This window comes from Onychostoma macrolepis, chromosome 19 (assembly GCF_012432095.1).
Source record: "Onychostoma macrolepis isolate SWU-2019 chromosome 19, ASM1243209v1, whole genome shotgun sequence".
Classification (NCBI taxonomy): Eukaryota; Metazoa; Chordata; class Actinopteri; order Cypriniformes; family Cyprinidae; genus Onychostoma; species Onychostoma macrolepis.
Genome location: NC_081173.1, coordinates 22,049,517 through 22,070,492, shown reverse-complemented (window position 1 = coordinate 22,070,492; position 20,976 = coordinate 22,049,517). Strand labels below are relative to the sequence as shown.

Below are 20,976 nucleotides of genomic sequence, written 5' to 3'. Positions count from 1 at the left end.
TGGCAAGCCACTGGGTGGGTGGGGGTGCATGAGTACATGCTTGCACTTACATGCCTGTTTGCATTCTATAAGTTGAGGCTGGAGTTATATGAGGTGACCTATATTCAGTACACACAAAGAGAGACAGAGAGAGCTGGGCACATGAGGTTGGACCGTCTTCTGAAACACAGTTCCACAGTCAGGAAAGAGAGTTGAAAGAAAAACAACAGGAAAGAGACAGTCTGTCTGACAGTATTAGCCACTGAAGAGATCTGTATATCCTCTTTTGAAAAAAATCACTTCTAGCTACAGCTAGGAATCTTCTTATAGATTGCTAATGAATGTTATAATTAGCTGTGTAGCTAATTTATTTGCACTGTATTGTTTGTTATTGTTAGTTGTTTGACAAGGTCTGATGTTAATAGTCAACGTATTGTGTGTCCCTCTTACAATAAGTGATAAACCAGAGTGAACTGGTTGTAAGGAACGTTTGTTAGACTTGTCCACTAAATTAGACCCTTCGCAGGGAGCTTGATTGACAGGCGATCTGACCGATCATATCGCAGAATCCGCCGTAACCGAGAGTAGATTAAGGTAGGTGGTCTTGAACCTAAAAGGGGGGGGGTACAATGCTGTTTCATGCATTCAGAGTTGTTTACACTGTTAAAGAGTTGGATTCTCATAAGCATGAACAAAGTTTCATAAAACAATTTGGATGTATTTCTGTGCCAAAAATCTCACTTCCGGGTTCGTACAAGTTTCAGAGAGTTTTTTTCGATCATGGGTCTTGCTGACGTAAATGACGGTGGAACTCCTTATATGGGCATTTCTCCCGGAAGAACGCGCCTGTGCACGCATCGACCAGAGCAAGAACAGCCCATCAACGCGCTTCATTCGGCTGCACTGCACGGGATTCGCTCGGGAAGAATGTCTCTAAAGAAGTGTGTTTTTGAGGGAACGATAACCTTGTTCAGTTTCCCGAAGAACCCAGCGTTACGTAAACAGTGGATGCAGTTGGAGTTTCTCAAGTGTGTTTGTTGATGTACGTTTTATAAACAAGGCCCAGTTCGACGCTGGATTTGCACATCATTAGATACTGAAAGATGGAGCGGTCCCAGCTATAAAAGATACTGGTCATTATTCAGAACAGCAGACAGTAAGTGAAACGGCATCAAATGTCTCTGTTTTATTGGCGATCGGCGCAAGTGCTCGTCACTCTTTAGCTCCGCCCACGGCGCGCCTCCAGGAGCTCGGCTTTTTTCGGAAAGAATCGTCAAGCTGTATCTTTCTTTTATGAATATGATAAAACTAAATACTTTTTGGAGATATGAAGGATGCAGTACTACTCTAGGTACTCAAGATTAATTAATAACATGAGATTGGGTGAAACTGTGTGTGTTATGCCCCCTTTAAAATAGTGTATTGACATCTTTCCACAGCTGAAATAAAATACCTTCTAATGTTCATTCATGTTTATTTCTTGCTTTAATAGCAACCGTAACTAAGGGGGGCAGGTCTTTGCAAAGGGTCAATTAGACACACCCTCTTTCTAAAACCCGCCCTGAAAACAATCCAGCATGCAGTCAATAGTTTAACTTGAATATGATGCATTGAGGATTTATAATTTGCGAGTGTGCATTAAGTGTGAGAACAGGATGGTAACATACAAGAGCCTAGCGTTGTCAAAAGACCTGGGTAGGGTTGCACCAGTCATTCGTAAGTTCTTACGTAAATTAGAACATTGCGTCCACACTAGAGGCTTAGTAACTACTTGCTAGTTTGTAACTAAATTTGTACTTACTTCGGTTGCACCAGTTGTTTGTAAGGCAGGACGTAGCTAGTAGTCCGTAAGCTCTCCGTAAAGTAATGTGTAGTCGCATAGAATGACGTATATGTTTCTTACCCAATCAAATGCCTTCAAATTGTTAGACTGAACTCCGCGTAAATTGAACCTGAAAAAAGACGTTAACGTCTAACGTTTAAGTCATCAAAATCAAGCAAATTTTTAATCGAAGGTATGGAAGAGAAAAGAAACAGGAAGAAAAATTTCAGTCATGAAGAAATTCTCATTTTAATTGATGGATACAAAGAAAACAAAACAGTCATTGAAAGCAAATTAAACTCGTCTGTTACAAACCGGAAAAAATGTGAGATTTGGCAGTGTTGAATATCAGACGCTATCAAGTCTGTTATGCGCAGTATTCCCTCTCTTTTAAAGCGCAAACGAGCATATATGTCCACATCATCATAAATATCCAAAGGATGATGTCTGTCTCGTAAAATTCGCCTACGAACATGCGGTCCTTCATTATCGATCACGAGTTCATCGATGTGATCTAATCTGGCTGCCATCTCTTTTTGACCGTTATTCATGGGTAGAGGCTTCCGTAAATATTTAGTTGGAACGTAGAGTTACGTTTAAACTAAGTTTACTGGTGCAACGCCAAAATATTTAGTAGTGCGTAAGTTGTAACTTAGTGTCTTTTTATGTCGCAACTAGGCTGCGTTGTAACTTGCGCACAGCTGGTGCAACCGGCCCCAGGTACTTCGGTACCAAGTTGGTACTAAAGAAATGAAAACATCACGTTACCAGGTTTTTTTAAGTACCGGTGGTACCGAGTAATGTTACTCGGTCAACCCGGTTCTTGAGGGGTACGGCCCTATGATTTCTGCGATCTTATAACCTCGGAATCCAGTTATAAAAACGGAATTTATAATTTAACATGGAATGTCACAGAATTTGTCAAAGTTTAGATTAATTAATCAAAAGTAGGTCATTACACTTAAATCAAATCACGATATGGACCAGTATTTGTAAATATTAAGCCGCAAAAGTCGATTAAAATATGAATTCTGTATGTTCTGCATGTCTCTGTGTGAATGAATGAATGGCAGAGACGAGCGGTTTTGTTTACTACATACACTGAAGCGCTTGTGATGCTCGCGGTGATTTCAGCATTTGCCATCTCAATGAGGACATAAATACATAAACAACATCTCCAGAACTGCTCTGAGAGTCACTTCACGAGCATTTTACCGTTTCATTGAGTAAAACCAGCATCAATTTAAAGGTATTCACGGCAACCCATCAAAATAAATAAAAGTTCGGTTTAACTAAAGACATTGTACCGTTACTATTATTTAGTAGAATGTATGTGATAGGCTACTACTACTACTGTTGAAAAAATGTATAAAACTTTTAAGAAATAATCACACACTATTTCTTCCATGTTTTAATTTTAATAGTAAATCCCCTTTATTTAGCAAAAAATTAAATGTTTAAATTTCATTAATTAAAAGACAAATTAAATTTGTTTACAGTTTTTCATAATTTTATTACTTGTGGAAAAACATGAAACACAATTTTAAATAAGTATAAAGAATGGCATTGATTTTTGTAGATTTTTTTTTTTGTTTGACTAATAAAAATTAATTTAAAAAAAAAATCAAAATTTTTTTTTTTCATTTTTTAATTGGCATGTTTTTGGGTTTTGCTGTGGTACCGAAATTGGTACCGAGAACCGTGGATTTTCACCGGTATCGGTACCGAATACAAAAACTTTGGTACCGTGACAACACTACAAGAGCCTATAGCATCGCCATGTACTATAGTAATGTCATTTTTAAAATACCATGGTAATAGCATGTTCTTTTACATGTAGAAAGTTAATGCCATGGTTTTTTGATATAAACTTTAATAAAATTAGTTTACCTTGGTACCACGTGCAAAAAATATGGTATTACCATGATATCATACAAAAAGAACCTATGGTGTCAACACATACTGTGGTAATGTCATGATGTTTGGTCATACCATAGTAATTATATAGTTTTTTTTTTTTTTTTTAATGTTACTATGGTAATAGCATGTTCTTTTATATGTAGCATGGTATTACCATTGTTTTTAAAGTAAAAGTAACCTTACATGGTAATACCATGGTGTATTGTGGAAATGTTTGTATTTGTTAGTAAGGTGACTTTAAGGAATGTGAAATGGAGAAAAGAGGAAGGGAGTGTTTGGAAAGACGAGGAAAACTTTAATAGCTCTCAAAGCATATTTGGACCATGAGAGAGTGGTAAACGGGAAGAAGCTCTTTGATAATCACTTGTACTCGTTGTACCTCTTGAAGATCTTGTACTTGTAGTACCTCATTGTTTTACAATCATATTCATCTTATTTTATGTGTATGTTTGTGCTTGAGGAGACAACAGGGTACTTGCTGAGTTCTCTTCTTACATTCACGAAAACTTACACTCGGGGACACACGCGGAATTGTGTGGGTCTGGGGTATGTATGGAATGCACGGCGGTTCGAATACTGCTGTTATTCTACAGGAAGTCAGAAGCAGAGCTTTTGATTTAGATCTGTTTTCGAATCAGCTTCTCTGATTGGTCATTTGTCAGTTGTTAAGGTTACTCGGGTGTTGCTAAATTAATATTCGCTAGCTAGCTTAGTTAAAATTGGCATGAAACGCATTCATCTCCCTCCTCCTTTGAGTGCAGTGGATAGGCCTACATCTCAAAATCCAATCAACAACCAGTGAATAAAGTTCCTGCCTTAAATTTGTTCTTTTAAAAAAAAAAAATGTTTCCTCTTTCTCTCGGCACCAATGGCCTCGTGGGTAGTGCACCGACATTCAGCACAACTGTGCTTGTGGGGACCTAGGTTTGAATCCCGTCTCATTGCCAATCCTGTTCTACTCTTTCTCCACCCATTTCTTTCCTCCTCCTCTACCCATTTCTTTCCTCCTCCTCTATACTCTCCTGTGCAAATAAAGGCTTAAAAAAGCCCATAAATAAATCTTTAAAAAAAAAAATGTTTTTTGGTAATCGTTACGCTCTGATGTACGTCAAAAAGAAAATATGTCACTTCTGTTTCATCGCAACTATACATTAGTTAATATTTATTTGTAGTTGATAAAAGTTAAATGAAAGTGATCGAACAGTATTGTTCCTGCGTTGTTTTCATTATATTTGTGGTTTGGACTTCTCTATTCTAATAGAATTTAAAACGTTATAGTTATCGTTCTTGGTGTGAACAGGCTTTAAATCCGTATATATTCTAGAGAAGTGCTTCTGTTACTCAGGGAGCTAGCTTAGCTAAATATTCTTTTTAGCTAGTCTATAAAGGTTTACTTTTCTGTCTATTTGTGTCTGATAGCATGGCAATCTTGCCGCCTTCTCTTTGCTTTACAAGTCTGGATCGATTAGGGACAGCACTTTTCAGCAATGGTAACTGTTTGTACTGATGAAGGAAAAGCACTTTGGTGACCCACACTGCACTAGCATTACATTTAGCATGATTTGCTATCCTTTTAAACGTACCAGTTGTTTGAGGAGATCACTCTAGTCTAGGGCATTAAAAGCTTAGTTATTATGGGTCTCAATTGCACAAAGTGCTTCTCAACTATTGGGTCATGACCCAAAAATGTGTCTCAGGGCTGTTTTGATAAGGTTGTGGACGGCAGGGGAAAAAATAAGAAAAATAACGCTAAATGCTAATGATAAAATTAAGTTTTGGTACTGTGAAAGTTACCACTTGAGGTCATGAGGCAAAACCAAATGACAATCAGTAGGTTAAAGCATTTCAGTCATCAACCAAGTTAGTGAAAATACACGCTAACTATTGAACCACTCCAGCTTGCTTCATTTAACAGGCATGTACCGTTATTCCAGACCAATTCCATAAACTACCTGCTGTTCCTCCCACAGAACAGAATGTATTATGATGATGTGTTTTCTGTGTGCGCAAGATTGGTGGACTGTTTGGTTTTGGATATGTCAGTGAGTAACGTTGTGGGGTCATTGACTCAAGATGAATTGCTCTGAGTCAGATTAGAGGGAATCAATCAAATCATGGAACACTGGGAAATGTGACCAAAGCGCTGACCACTTTGGCGTTTAATCATTTAATTTGATACTGCCATCTTGTGGCTATTTATTGTTAGCGGCATTGTGCATTTAGTGCATGGTTTTCATAGTTTATGCAAATATTGTTCAAATAAGACAATTATATCTTGCATACTGTCCCAGATCCTTAATCGCTATGCTACACCATCTCAAGATGTATACATATTCAATTAAACAAACCATACTTAAAAGGAAATTACATAAACATAAGGGAAAACTAGTAACTAAAGTTTTTGCCTTAACATAAAGTTATATCAATTTCTGAAATTCTGGGACACCACTAAACCATAATGCATATGGAAAACAAGTGGACATGGTGGTGAATGTTCTGTGGCCGATCTGTCAAAGTGTGTCCAAAGGCTCAGCTTAAAATCATCCAGGAAGCCACAGGATCCTAAAAAACTCTTCCAAAGAAATGTGGGCTGGGAGAGGAGCAATGTGGAAACCACTGCTAACCAAGAACATAAACGCTCATCTCTCATCTGCCAAAGAGCACCTGGCTGATCCCCAAGACTTTTGGAAGAATGTTCTGTGAGTCAAAAATGGAACATTTTGGATGACATGCATCCCATTATGTCTGGCGTGAAGCTAAAATGGCATTCCGCAATGTAGTTGACAGTCAAACGTGGTGGTGTTAGTGTGAGAATGCCTTACTACTTCAAAACTTGACATGATTGATTTAAAGTGCAATTGTGAAATCAAAATAAATAAATTCCCTAATAAAAATTGATGTGGTGGTGCTGTGATTCAGTGCAACGTGATGTTTTATTTTATAATATAAGAAATTTACATTTTTATTTTATTTTTTAATTCATTTGAATGACTTCTTATATGGTGTTATGTATAATACACATTACCTTTCAGGAGTTTGGATCTCAAGATTTAAAAAATAAAATAAAATACTGTTCTTAGGTCTCTTAAGCAAGAATACACTTGGGGAAAAATAATATTGTGAAATATTATTGCAATTTAAAATAGCTATTTTCTGTTTTAGTCTATAATATCCTACAGAAACCATTCTAATATGTTCAGTTTGATCAGTATGATTTAATTTAATGCATTCTTGCTGAATAAAATTATTTTAAAAAGAAAAAAACTTTCCCTAAACTTTTAAATGGGAGAGTATGGTCATAATTTATTTTACATTTTTCATTTTTGAAGTTCTTCTGCTTGACAAATGATAGTATAAATATTACGCACAGTCTCTCAGTTAATATGCATAATAATCAGTGATTAATTACAGCATCCTATTGTATGTGAATTGAGTGTATTTTTGAGGCTACTGTTAGTATTGTGGTTTCTGCTGAAACAATTTTGTGGCTTGTGAATGACCTAGGACTCAATCTCTTTCTCTTTCCTTGCATGTTTTGTTTTGCTTCAGAGGATGATGTAGATCTGGAGGCCCTGGTGAATGACATGGCCTCTCTTTCTTCCTATGAGAGCATCTATGCAACCTGTGGGACCCGGCATTCGGACTCAACCCCCCTCTTGCACAGCACTGATGGCAGTGGACTCCATGGCAACAGAGTGGCCCCACTGCCACGGACCCCTAGTAATAAAGTGACCGCCCCCCACTCTCCAGCCCAAAAGCTCCGGCGATCACAGCCAATGCACATACGGGCCGTCAGGTAATGTATATGCATGCATTAAAAGGCCGTTCCACATAAAGCGCGATGCGAAAAAGCGAGGCGAACCGAGGCGTGGGAAGTGGGGGTGCTGAGGGTGCTGCAGCACCCCCTGTTTTTTTCTGTGGGCAACTGTTTAACTGTTGGGAATAAAATAATATAGTGTCTATTTAAATGCAAACAGCCCGGTTGTTGGCAGAGGCTATTTACACTAACTCCACCCACAAACGTATGATTGGGATAGTCAAATTTGCAAAAGACGGTCGTCAATTGTCAGATTCAGTGGCGCAGATGGTAAAGCGTGTGTCATGCTCCTTTTGACAAGATCGACCGGGGTTCGAATCTACCTTTTGGCAAACTTTTTTTTTCTCCCTTTTCAAATTTCAAATCACATTAGAAAAGCATTTATTTTTTAAATAATCAAAAAGTTGAAAATAAAGTATCGGGTAGGGTTAGGGTAGGTGTAGGGGAGGGCTTGTCCCAATAAGGTGGCATCCATTTAATAATTTGAAATAAAATGTAAAAAATACACTCAATAAGTTATTACATACTGTTTTATAATGTATTACAATGCTGAGGTGCAGATAATTGCCACTATTTGCAATAAGTAATTAGCAGAATATCCTGCTATTTTAACATCGAATAAATAGAATCTAAAGCTATTTGCAATGTGTAAATAGCATATCACTAAAAAATATTGCTATTTTCACTTAGTGTAAATAGCCTCTATCGCAATCAACCCCCCCCGCACCCCCAATCTAAAACATCTTCCCGCGCCCCTGGAGGCGAATCGTCCACAAATGGTGCCAAGCGTGAAATGATTGTTCGCCTTCTGCTAATTCACGCCTGCACGCTAGGTGGCGCCAACCAACAATGCATTTTTCCTCAGATATGTATCTTGTGTATGGGTTTAACATCTAAAGTAAGATAAACAAAGTTTGTTTCTACACTAGAAACACAAACTGTCTATAATACTTACAAGAATAGGCTGCGTCCTTTAAATATAATTAAAAGTACAATTAGTATCAAGCTACAATTGAAAATGTATGGAATTATTAATGTATTTGCTTACCCCCTTTAAACCATCATCGAGTGCTTGTGATGACTCCCGATTGTGATCTATAGTTGATTTTGATTCTATAATAAGCAGACACATAGACTCTTTGTATGTTTAATAATGCTACACTGCTAATACTATATTTGTCATAAACATCCTCTATTGCTATAAAAAATACCATGTGCTACATAAAAAAAAAACACATACAGAAAATACATCGTCATAATCATGTCTATTTGCTTTCATATTTCATGTGTAGAAAAATGTTTCACATTTTTTTTAATACGGAAGATCTAGACTAGAGAGTGAACGCGCTCTGACTCATAACACTCGTGCACGTGGAAGAAAACGGACGGTGCTCTGCAGATCACATGATTCAGTGGAGAATTATTAGAAATGTTATTTTGTATAAAGAACATGTGAGAATTGTATCGTTGGTATTTCAGAACAGATTTAGAGTATCCGGGATACTCTTCTTCGTTGTTTGTTTACACTGGTTTTTGAAACAGCGCCACCATTCTCACCCTTTTGTGCAACAGCAGCTACTCCGGTCATGTGATCCTAGCTCAAATGTTATTGGATGGCCCATGTTTTCATTTTGCGAAACTGAAAAGATTCGTCAGACTGGTGCGAAAAAAAAAAAAAATAATAATAATTTTTTTTTTCGCATTTTCGGTGCACGAATGTCTGTGTGGAAGCATCCATTGGAATCTGTTGTTTTATTCCAGCACGTCATCGCATCCGATATTCGTTTCGCTTTTTCGCGCTCCGTGTGGAAAGGCCTTAAGTGTGTGTTTTTAACTGGTAATGAAAATATGACATCAATGGAATTATGATTTCCAGACTTAGAAAATCAAGCAAATTTTGAATGTGATTTTTTTTTAAATTTTTTTTTTTTTTATAGATTTTATTTGTACATATAAAATTCTTCACTGTCACACATGATCAATTTAATGCAATTGAAACCTTGATGAATAAAAGTATAAATTTATATAATAAAACGTTCGAGCAGTTGTGCTGAGATATGCTCTAATATTTAGTAACTTCATCAATTTTTATGAAGTTATATTAATTGAAAATGATTTGGTCAATAAGTGTTGAAACTCTGCTTGTATCACACATTGCAATTATCAAGTAATTGATTATCTAGTGCTGTGAATTAAATTTTGTGTGATTTTTATCAATAAAAAAGTCGTAAAATGTTACTACAGTTAATTATTCATTAAATGACTTAAAATATATTATTATTATTATTATTATTATATTATTATAATAATATATAAAAAAATATATATTCCTTTATTTTTGATGTTACCTATTTATCAGTGGGTTGATCTGGATCTAAGAAACCATATTCATACTCTCCCCTCAGGCACTGTTGATTGTATGTTATGTATGCTTGCTACATTTTTAAAGTCATCTTTCTGTTCGTAGTCATAATCTATTCTCTCCCCAGAATTCTCTCTGACTGCTTGTTCTAATCAGCTCTTTTACACCTCACCTTTCTGCGGGGCTTCTATATCGCTTGCTGTCTTTCATCCGCTCTTCTCTGATCTCCATGACAGCAGGGTGTAGTTTCACACGCATACACACACCGAGATGGGTTCACTCAGAGGTTCCCGTCTCTACACACTCACACAGACACACAGTCTTCTTTCGTTCTGACTCGGCCATGAACCCCGAACAGCCCACCCCCTGCTACGGTTCGGATTTTAAAAATTCTCTCAGTTATTCCCTCAGTTATTATGGTCGCTCCAACTGTGCTGAGGCAGTCATGTATAATTCCTGGTCTTATTGATGTAGATCAAAGGCCCGAAGACGAGTTTAGCATCTGCAGTCTATGTGTCTGTCTGCTGAACTCTGCTGAACACTACGAGAGTTCATGAACCTCTTCTCAGTTTGCTAAGAGGGTTTCAAATCTCTCGGTTTCATTCATATATTCTGTAGTAGAATCCGTAATGCGGCAGTGAGAATTTCACGCGGATTCTTCTGATTTATTTTTCATTAGCCTATCGCATTACAACGCTGAAGTTTTCAGGGAACTTTAGGGCTTTAATTCCCTGCTCAACTTCATATTGATTAAAACATGGATGATATCAAGAATACTGCATGGTTAATGAACCGATGAGATCTTAATGAAACGAGAAGAAACTAACAAGGCGGTTCGGTTAGATGTTGTAGCACTAAGTGTTTTAGTGTTAGGAGACGTATGTATTTTTGAATAATATTAAAGGTGAGTTCAGTACAAAAGTATAAGTACAACCTCTTTTTTTCTTGCCTCTTTGTGTCTCTCCTTGTAGGCGACTTCAGGAAGAAGAGTTGCAAGTTCGTCCAGCATCTTTGCCAGCAATTCCGAACCCGTTCCCTGAGCTCTGCAGCCCCTCGGGATCTCCTGTGCTGAGCCATGGATCTCTGCCACAGCCATCGGAGCCACATGTAAGAGTTGAAAACAGACTTGCTATTACCCATCAGACAAACATGAGATGTTACCTGAGTGATTTATTGCAAGTATGAGACTTGTATGTCTGGCATCCTAGTCTGTTCTCATGTATGTTTGTACGAGAAACCACCGAAGTTAAGAGAAACTGAAATGATTGGAGATTCTTTGGCATTTAAATGTTGTTTCTATGGCATTTGTCTGTCTCTGCAACTAAAAACTTGCCTCGCCCTACGTTGCATTGTGGATGCCAGTAGCACATTGGTTGTTTCAAAACCTAGTGTGCTGCCTTTGTAAGACATCTTGTATCTCATGAAGTCATGAAGATGAGAGAAAAAGTTATAAGCACTTTTGCTACAGTATGTACATTGTAAAAAAAAAAAAAAAGTAAAATTTACAGTAAAAAACGGCAGCTGTGGTTGCCGGAATTCTACCTTAAAAAATACGGTAACAGGGTTTGGTTTTACGGTTTTAATTTAAATTTACATTTAAATACCGTAATTTCATTAACTGATATAATGTTAATATACCAACCTATTAAAGTACTGAAATCTGTTTTGTACCTTTTGAAATACACTGATAACCACCAAATGCAGGTGGTGATGAGAAAGTCGCATGATGAACCAAAGCCCATCACAAGCAGCTTTTAAATAATAACATACTGTATATAGATGGTGCACAGTGTCATTCACACAAGCCCTAAACACCATCATGGTGAGACTCATTAAACTGAAATATGCAATAAACATTAATTTAACAACATTAGATGTAACATACAACCCTAATAAACATAACTGATAAGAAAAAACTAAGAAACATAGTTATTTCAAAGAAAAAACATCAAATTCAAACAAAATTTGAAATGCAACGCAGGGAATTCTGGGAACGTCAGTTTACGGTTTTTCCCTGCAAATTTTACCGTTAACCATTTAACAGGTTTTTACTGTAGCATTTTCACAGTTTTTTACAGTTAAAATCAGTCATTTTTTACAGTGTAGTTTTTCACTGAAAGTAGCCTATAAAGTCATTGATAACATCAGGCTATAAGTAAGGTACACAAAAACTTAAGTTGAAAGTATACATCCCTTGTCTTTGTTTGTTCCTCTCTGGCTGTAACCACCATAGACATTGAGGGGGACATGTACCCTCAGTAATCAGATACACCCAAATTGTGCGCCGTAATATTTGCTATGCTTGATGCTTCTCTCCATTTATTAATTGCCTTGTTAGGGTTTTAAAAGGCTGGTCTGCCTTAGCGGTCCAAAAGTGCTCAACAGTGTCAAAACACTTGAAATGACCAATCAAATCAAAGAATGCAGGCATGCCTCTCAGCTTAATGGACCCCTTTCCCGGTAGTCATCATAGTTAGGTAAACTTATATAGTGGTGAACGGAAACTACAAGAAATAAAAAAATAAAAAAAAAAGAGAAAAATGTTGGTTTTAATTGAATTTGAGGTTTTCACAAAAATGTGAATTAAGCCCTCATTTAGCGATCCCAATGCTCCAAATAGTAATTAAACATCTAAAATTCTCTTTATTTGAACGTTTTCTGAGGGAAGTTTCTTCTTGCGCTGACTGACATCCCAAGAGCCCACATAAAAGGTGCTTTCGCCAGCGCACGATCCTAATAAATATACACACATACACAGAATTACAGTATTGTTATTGTACTGTTCTTGATTTGAACTGATTTTGTAGTTTTACTAATCAATTTATTTGTAATGAACACACTAAACGGATTTTTACATTTGATTATTTGTTTTTCTTACTGAAATGCTTTTGTTTAGATGTAAAATGAAAAGGTAATGCATTATTTGTTTCTTTTTGTATGTTCTACTGCTTTTTTGCATCTGTTCTTATTTATAATAAAATAAAAATATCTATTAATATAGTAATTATTATTAAGAAAAGAACTGGAGGAAAAGATGCAATGTTGCTAGGTGATTTTGCTTTGGAACCTTCAGAAAACTTTAACTCAGAATTGACTTTGTCCCCATTCAAAAGGATGATTCAATGATCTTGCATAACTAAAATTGCAGAATGTGTTTAAGGCCTCAGAGTGTGCTTATTGAGAAGCAGTATTTTTCCCGTAAAGGATTGTTTCAAATCAGTCGCTAATGATTACATTTCAACTTGGATGCTGCCTTAGAAGATTACAGCCAATGTAGACACTACAGTGAAGCAGCTCGCTAGGTTTTAGTACAGAACTAATGACTCTCACAAGCTTATCAGGTTGCAGTCGTACAGAGCGTTTCCTCTTTAATCTCCTGTACACCCCACACACACTCTTTGGACTTCACGGGGTCAGCCAGAGGGGTTGTTTGTAAAGCCTATACTTTTCAAGTGTGCACTATTGTTGTATAATGAGTGCCCTACGAGATAATATGTGCATTTGTCAAGCATTGTCACGAGTGTGAAATCCTGAACAGAAAAGTGTCTGTCTTTTTTTTTTTTTTTTTTTTTTTTTTTTTGGCCCTCAACCCCCATCATATCTTTTCTTAGCATCCTCTGAGTGGAGACTCTTTTCTTGGAGATGAGAGTTGCTTTCCTTTCACACGCCGCTTGCGTTTCCACTTGCGAGTGTGTGTGGATGTATATTTGTCCAGGTCTGTGCCAGCAGTCAAAGCCCTTCCTTCCTCTTTCCTATCCTTTCTGTCCTTTCCCGCAATGCCTTGCCTTAAGCTCCCTTTCCAAAGGAAAAAAAATAACTTTATTTATGCTCGTTGGAATGCACAAGCACCTTAGAGAGATCATGTTTTGTATGTCCTCTCCCTGAAGCCTTCCTGGAGCTTTGAGAAGTGAAGTGTCATTGTGGGATGGCCCTGTGTTTCCAGTTCTTCACTGGGAGTGACCTTACCTCGGGTGGGGTGACATCTTGTGATGTCCTGTATGTGCTGCCTGACTCTATTTCTGTCTTTTTCATGTGAATATGATCATTTTGTTGTTGTCAACACCCTGAGGACAGTCTGTCCATCACTCTTTTGTCCAATTTCTATCTCTCAGTATTTTTAGGGCCCGAGCACCGATGGTGCTTTAATTGTCTCGTTTGTTAGCTTGTTCATTCTTTTCTTTGTTCTTTATTTGTTTTTCTTTATTCATTCTTTAGTTTGTACTGTAACTCTTTCATTCTTTCTTTCAATCATTTGTTTTTCTTTCTTTTCGTTTTCTTTCATTTTGTCATTCTTTACTTCCTTTAATTCTTTTTTTCTTTTTTCTCTTTTCTTCTTTCTTTCTGTCTTTCCCTTTTCCATTCTTTGCTATGTATTTTGCTTTACTTAATTTTTAGATTTAGCTTAACAACATCCCCATCAGTTTCTATGTGCTTTGCAAACATGCTGCCCTATTGATTGTACAGTGTGTGCTTTTCACAGTGTTGGTCCACTATAAAGACCATCTATGCTAGTATTCGCGATTGTACCTATTGTGACAGTGCTGAGAACGCACTACATACTTTACGCGGTACTGTGGTAATCGAAACACACACACTGCACATCTCTTTGAATTGATTGAGTCATTTGAGGTATGCCAACTGCAGTAGTCTGGCACAAAGCCTGGCAAGGTTCAGTTCATTAGAACATACAGCTGGAAGAGATTCTTTGTCTAGACTAGGGGTCAGAAGATTGTTTGGAATGACTTGGAATTGTTTGCAAACATGGTCTTCCTCCCTTTTTGTGCTTTTGCCCTTGAGTGAGTCTAGAACAACTTAAAAAATCTGAAAACAGGACATGGCTTTAGCTTTGAGGTTGAACCCAAGGCAGTCTGCAGAGGTATGATTTCTGTTATCAAGACGTATAGGACATCCTGTGCGGTCAGGTTGATTTTGGTACCACAATTAAGTTATTCATTCATTTGTTAATGTACGCTATTTATCAGAAAAGCTGATTTTTTTATGGATATAATACACACTACTGTTCGAAGTTTTGGGGTTGGTAAGATTTTTTTTTTATGTCTCTTATACTCACCAAGGCTGCATTTATTTGATTAAAAACACAGTAACAGTAATATTTTGAAATATATTTTTACAATTACAAATAACTGTTTATTTAATATATTTAAAAATGCAATTTAAGGGCAAAAGCTGAATTCTTCTGCAGCCATTACAGTCTCATGATCCTTCAGAAACCATTCTAATACGTTGGGTTCGGAGCTCAAGAAACATTTCCTAATACTATCAAAGATAAAAACAGTTGTGCTGTGTTATATTTTTGTGGAAGCCATGATAATTATTTTTCAGGATTCTGTGATAAATAGAAAGTTTAAAAGAACAGCATGTATTGCTGACCCTGAACTTTTGAATGGTAGTGTATATGGGTGTATATAATAAAAATGATATATTATATATATTGTCTGTCATTAGAATAGCTTTTAATTCCTTCTCAGAATGATTCATAAATTCGTAGTAATAATACATATACAGTATCTCACAGAAGTGAGTACACCCCTCACATTTTTGTAAATATTTTATTATATCTTTTCATGTGACAACACTGAAGAAATGACACTTTGCTACAGTGTATATAGTAGTGAGTGTACAGCTTGTATAACGATGTAAATTTGCTGTCCCCTCAAAATAACTCAACACACAGCCATTAATGTCTAAACCGCTGGCCACAAATGTGAGTACACCCCTAAGTGAAAATGTCCAAATTGGGCCCAATTAGCCATTTTCTCTCCCTGGTGTCATGTGACTCGTTAGTGTTACAAGGTCTCAGGTGTGAATGGGGAGCAGGTGTGTTAAATTTGATGTTATCACTCTCATTCTCTCATATTGGTCACTGGAAGTTCAACATAGTACCTCATGGCAAAGAACTCTCTGAGGATCTGAAAAAAAGAATTGTTGCTCTACGTAAAGATGGCGTAGGCTATAAGAAGATTGCCAAGACCCTGAAACTGAGCTGCAGCACGGTGGCCAAGACCATACAGCGGTTTAACAGGACAGGTTCCACTCAGAACAGGCCTCGCCATGGTCGACCAAAGAAGTTGAGTGCACATGCTTAGTGTCATATCCAGAGGTTGTGTTTGGGAAATAGACGTATGAGTGCTACCAGCATTGCTGCAGAGGTTGAAGGGGTTGGGGGGGTCAGCCTGTCAGTGCTCAGACCATGAATGAATGAATGAATGAATGATGCATTTATATAGCGCTTTGTGTAAAGTGCTTTACAATCGTGTGGGGGGGGTCTCTCCTCAACCACCACCAGTGTGCAGCATCCACATGGCGCCAGTGCGCTCACCACACACCAGCTACAGGTGGAGAGGAGAGAGAGATAGAGCCAATCAAGTGGATGGGGATTATTAGGAGGCCATGATTGACAAGCGTCAGTTGAGGGAATTTGGCCAGGGGTTACACCCCTACTCTTTACGAGAAGTGCCATGGGATTTTTAGTGACCACAGAGAGTCAGGACCTCGGTTTAACGTCTCATCTGAAAGACGGTGCTTTTTGCCAGTATAGTGTCCCAGTCACTATACTGGGGCATTAGGACCCACACAGACCACAGGGTGAGCACCCCCTGCTGGCCTCACTAACACCTAGTCAGCAACCTAGTTTTCCCAGGAGGTCTCCCACCCAGGTACTGACCAGGCTCAGCCCTGTTTAGCTTCAGTGGGCAACCAGTCTTGGGCTGCAGGGTGATATGGCTGTGGCCATACGCTGCACACTGCATCAAATTGGTCTGCCTGGCTGTCGTTCTAAAGAAGATGCACAAGAAAGCCCACAAACAGTTTGCTGAAGACAAGCAGACTAAGGACATGGATTACTGGAACCACGTTCTGTGGTCAGATGAGACCAAGATAAACTTATTTGGTTCAGATGGCGTCAAGCGTGTGTGGCGGCAATCAGGTGAGGAGTACAAAGACAAGTGTGTCTTGCCTACAGTCAAGCATGGTGGTGGGAGTGTCATGGTCTGGGGCTGCATGAGTGCTGCCGGCACTAGGGAGCTACAGTTCAGTGAGGGAACCATGAATGCCAACATGTACTGTGACATACTGAAGCAGAGACTGGGCCGCAGGGCAGTATTTCAACATAACGACCCCAAACACACTTCCAAGGCGACCACTGCCTTGCTAAAGAAGCTGAGGGTAAAGGTGATGGACTGGCCAAGCATGTCTCCAGACCTAAACCCTATTGAGCATCTGTGGGGCATCCTCAAACTGAAGGTGGAGGAGCGCAAGGTCTCTAACATCCACCAGCTCCGTGATGTCGTCATGGAGGAGAGGAAGAGGACTCCAGTGGCAACCTGTGAAGCTCTGGTGAACTCCATGCCCAAGAGGGTTAAGGCGGTGCTGGAAAATAATGGTGGCCACACAAAATATTGACACTTTGGGCCCAATTTGGACATTTTCACTTAGGGGTGTACTCACTTTTGTGGCCAGTGGTTTAGACATTAATGGCTGTGTGTTGAGTTATTTTAAGGGGACAGCAAATTTACACTGTTATACAAGCTGTACACTCACTACTTTACATTGTAGCAAAGTGTAATTTCTTCAGTGTTGTCACATGAAAAGATATAACAAAATATTTACAAAAATGTAAGGGGTGTACTCACTTCTGTGAGATACTGTATCATGGATTCATGTATATTACATTATAGGTATTCCTGGAAATTAAATTAAAAAATGGTTTATATATGCAACAGTCATGTGGCGCTGCCAATTTGTAAATAATCCAGTGAATTCTATGTGATTTATTACTTTTTATTTGGAACTTCATGGACACAGACCAAAAGATAAGACCATTCATAACAGACGAATACGTCTGGCATCAGTTCACAAACATTCACATTATGTAACACTTGAGTGAGTAAAAACAGAAAAATGATATTATAAACAGACTCCAGACCCTGATTGTGAGCCATATTCCAAGTCAAATAGCTGATGTACATCAGATGAAGTCTAATATTAACATGACAATTTGCAGTTACAACTGAATAATGTACAGCAGTCATTTCCACTGATATCCCAAGGTGTATAGAAAAATCTCTACTTGTTGATATTTCTACAATCACACAGTGTATATACTGTTACACCACCTAGCCCTAATGTTTCTGACCTTCGTTCATACTTTGTTCCCAGAAGTCGATGTCAGTTATGAGGTTTTCTAGAGTTTGAAGGTCACACTTCCAGTAAGTGTGGCCTATTATGGTTGGCAGCGCTTTTTGGGCATTATTTTGGACATGATATTACTACTGAAGAATGCTGTAGATGGGTTATGCACACATGTGGTTTCTTAATGATCTCACGAGGATTGTCTGACCCTTAGTGACCGGCGGGCATCAGACAGAACTGCTCAGGCATTGGCGGGCATGACATGGGCACAACATGCATTGCACAATGTAGTCTCTTGCTGAGCGTGGGAATGGAATAACTGCTGCTGCTGTGTTTGTGATACTGACAGCGTGTTAGTGTGATTATAATCAGGTGCTTGAGATCTGTCAATATGCGTCACAAAGATGGAATCTTTTGTAATTTCTTGTGCATGCTCCACAGAGGTCTTTCTGTATGTGCGTTTATCTGAGCGTCTTTGTATTTATACTGGCACTGACCTCAGACTAGACAAGAGTACATTCTTCCTGCATCTGCAACTAAAATCATATGCTCTCTTGCTCAAATGCACAGCAGATTGAGTCTGTAAAATTTTTTGACAGGTGAATGCACTTGCATGTTTCATGCATTTACAAGTCTACTGTCAGCCCAAAAATATTCTTGTGTGTGATTTGTGTGCGATAAGTAGCAAAATATTAAACCAACACAACTTTTCAAGAAATATGTTTAGTAAGAGACTTGTAAAATGTTTTTAAGGAGTTAGATTTCAAATGATAAAACAGTAGATATAATGTTTGAAATATAAATTCAAATTAAAATAATTTAAAAATAAATTAAATCAGTTAAATTTTATATATATATATATATATATATATATGTACGTACGTACGTACGTACGTACATACGTACATACATACATACATACATACATACATACATACGTACATACGTACATACGTACATACGTACATACATGCGTGCGTACATACATACATACATACATACATGCGTACAGTCATGGCCAAAAATATCGGCACCCTTGGTAAATATGATCAAAGAAGGCTGTGAAAATTAATCTGCATTGTTAATCCTTTTTGATCTTTTATTTAAAAAAATTCACAAAAATCTAACCTTTCATTGGATAAGAATTTAAAATGGGGGGAAATATCATTATGAAATAAATGTTTTTCTCAAATACACGTTGGACACAATTATTGGCACCCCTAGAAATTCTTGAGAGTAAAATATCTCTGAAGTATATTCCCATTCATATTCACAATTTTGAGCACTCCAGGGTGATTATGAACATGAAATTATCCAGCCATGGCTTCCTGTATCACAGAAATATAAATAGGAGAGAAAACAAAGCCTAAATTCCCTTAATCATCCATCACAATGAGAAAAACCAAAGAATATGTGTGTCTATATCGTCCTAATGCATGGTGAGAAGGAAAGTTTGAGTGGCTAAAGACTCTCCAAGGACCACAGCTGGAGAATTGCAGAAAATAGTTAATTCTCGGGGTCAGAAAACCTTAAAATTGTCAAACAGCACCCACATCTCCACATGTTGTTTGGGAGGGTTTCAAGAACAATTCTCCTAGCTCATCCAAAAACAAACTCCAGCATATTCAGTTATCAGACACGATTGGAACTTCAAATGGGACTGGCTTCTATGGTCAGATGAAACTAAAAAATTAGCTTTTTAGCAACAAACACTCAAGATGGGTTTGGTGAACACAGGAATTAAAAAGTACCCCATGTGTACAATGGAATATACTGCTGTGTTTTTGATGTTGTGGGCCTATATTTCTGCTGGAGGTCCTGGACATCTTGTTTAGACACGCAGTGTGTGTGTACTTGTTTTTCTATTCAGGTGGGGACTTAAACCTGAATACACACAGACTCATGGGGACTCGTGTCACGGTGGGGACCTAAATTGAAGTCCCCATGGGCAAACAAGCTAATAAATCAGACAGAATTAAGTTTTTTGAAAATCTAAAAATGCAGAAAGTCTCCTGTAAGGTGTAGGGTTGGTGTAGGGCAATAGCACATACAGTAAGTACTGTATAAAAACCATTACGCCTATGAATGTCCCCACAAGGATAGTGAAACGTGTGTGTGTATGTGTGTATGCATGTATGGCCTAAAACTATCTTTTTGCTACACCTGCCAATGGCCGGTGACGTGACAATATTTACTGGCCAAAAGATTTTTTTTTTACCGGCCATGGAAATCTTTTTGCAAAAAAAATTACTACTACAATGACTAAACATATTAACAATGTTTTTAATTTGTCCTTTACTTTACTTAGCCTACAAGAAAAAAACAAACAAACAGATTTATTGATTTTCTTTTTTTTTTTTTTTTTCTCAAAAACGGTGTGATTCAGGCCATTGTGTTACGCCTGTTTCACACATACTCAGTTCGCAGTGCGAATGTGGTGCGTATTTTTTCCACACGTTAACGGATTAGAGCAGGGCTATTCAATTAGCTTCATTTGAGGGTCATATTGAACTGAAAATTTAAAGGGGGCCAAGGGGGTGGGGGTCATCCCGATCTCTTTCTGGGGGGACCTACAACATTTGAAATGAAATTGAAATCTAAAGTCTATTATTTTAAAGTCTATCTATTAATGTTAACTAATGGTAAACATTAGTGCTTTCTGTCAATCGATTAAAAAAAATAAATAAAAAAAATCACACATTTTTTGTAATAAATCGTGATTAATCACATACTTATATTGTCATAATTTCACATTGAACCTCCAAATTAATATAGAAACAACATAAATATAGTATATTTTAAATGTGTTTTTAATGGCATCTTTTTACTAAGTAGCTTATTATTAATGAAGTATTGATACCAATATTGCTACTGCACGGTGTCTCTATTAAATGCATTTTCCCTCAATTTTAGCTATTAATTATA

At 37.6% G+C, this 20,976-nt stretch overlaps 1 protein-coding gene across 3 annotated transcripts in view; it reads left to right on the top strand.

Moving 5' to 3' along the window:
- The window catches only part of grb10a (growth factor receptor-bound protein 10a), a 76,844-nt gene that overhangs the window by 24,463 nt on the left and 31,405 nt on the right, over positions 1–20,976 (top strand). For all 3 annotated transcript variants that reach the window (XM_058752737.1, XM_058752735.1, XM_058752736.1), the window contains 2 exons: positions 7,271–7,517; positions 10,872–11,007. In XM_058752737.1, coding sequence (XP_058608720.1) covers positions 7,306–7,517; positions 10,872–11,007 — 348 coding nt within the window. In that variant the 5' untranslated portion in view covers positions 7,271–7,305. The remainder of the gene's footprint in view (positions 1–7,270; positions 7,518–10,871; positions 11,008–20,976) is intronic.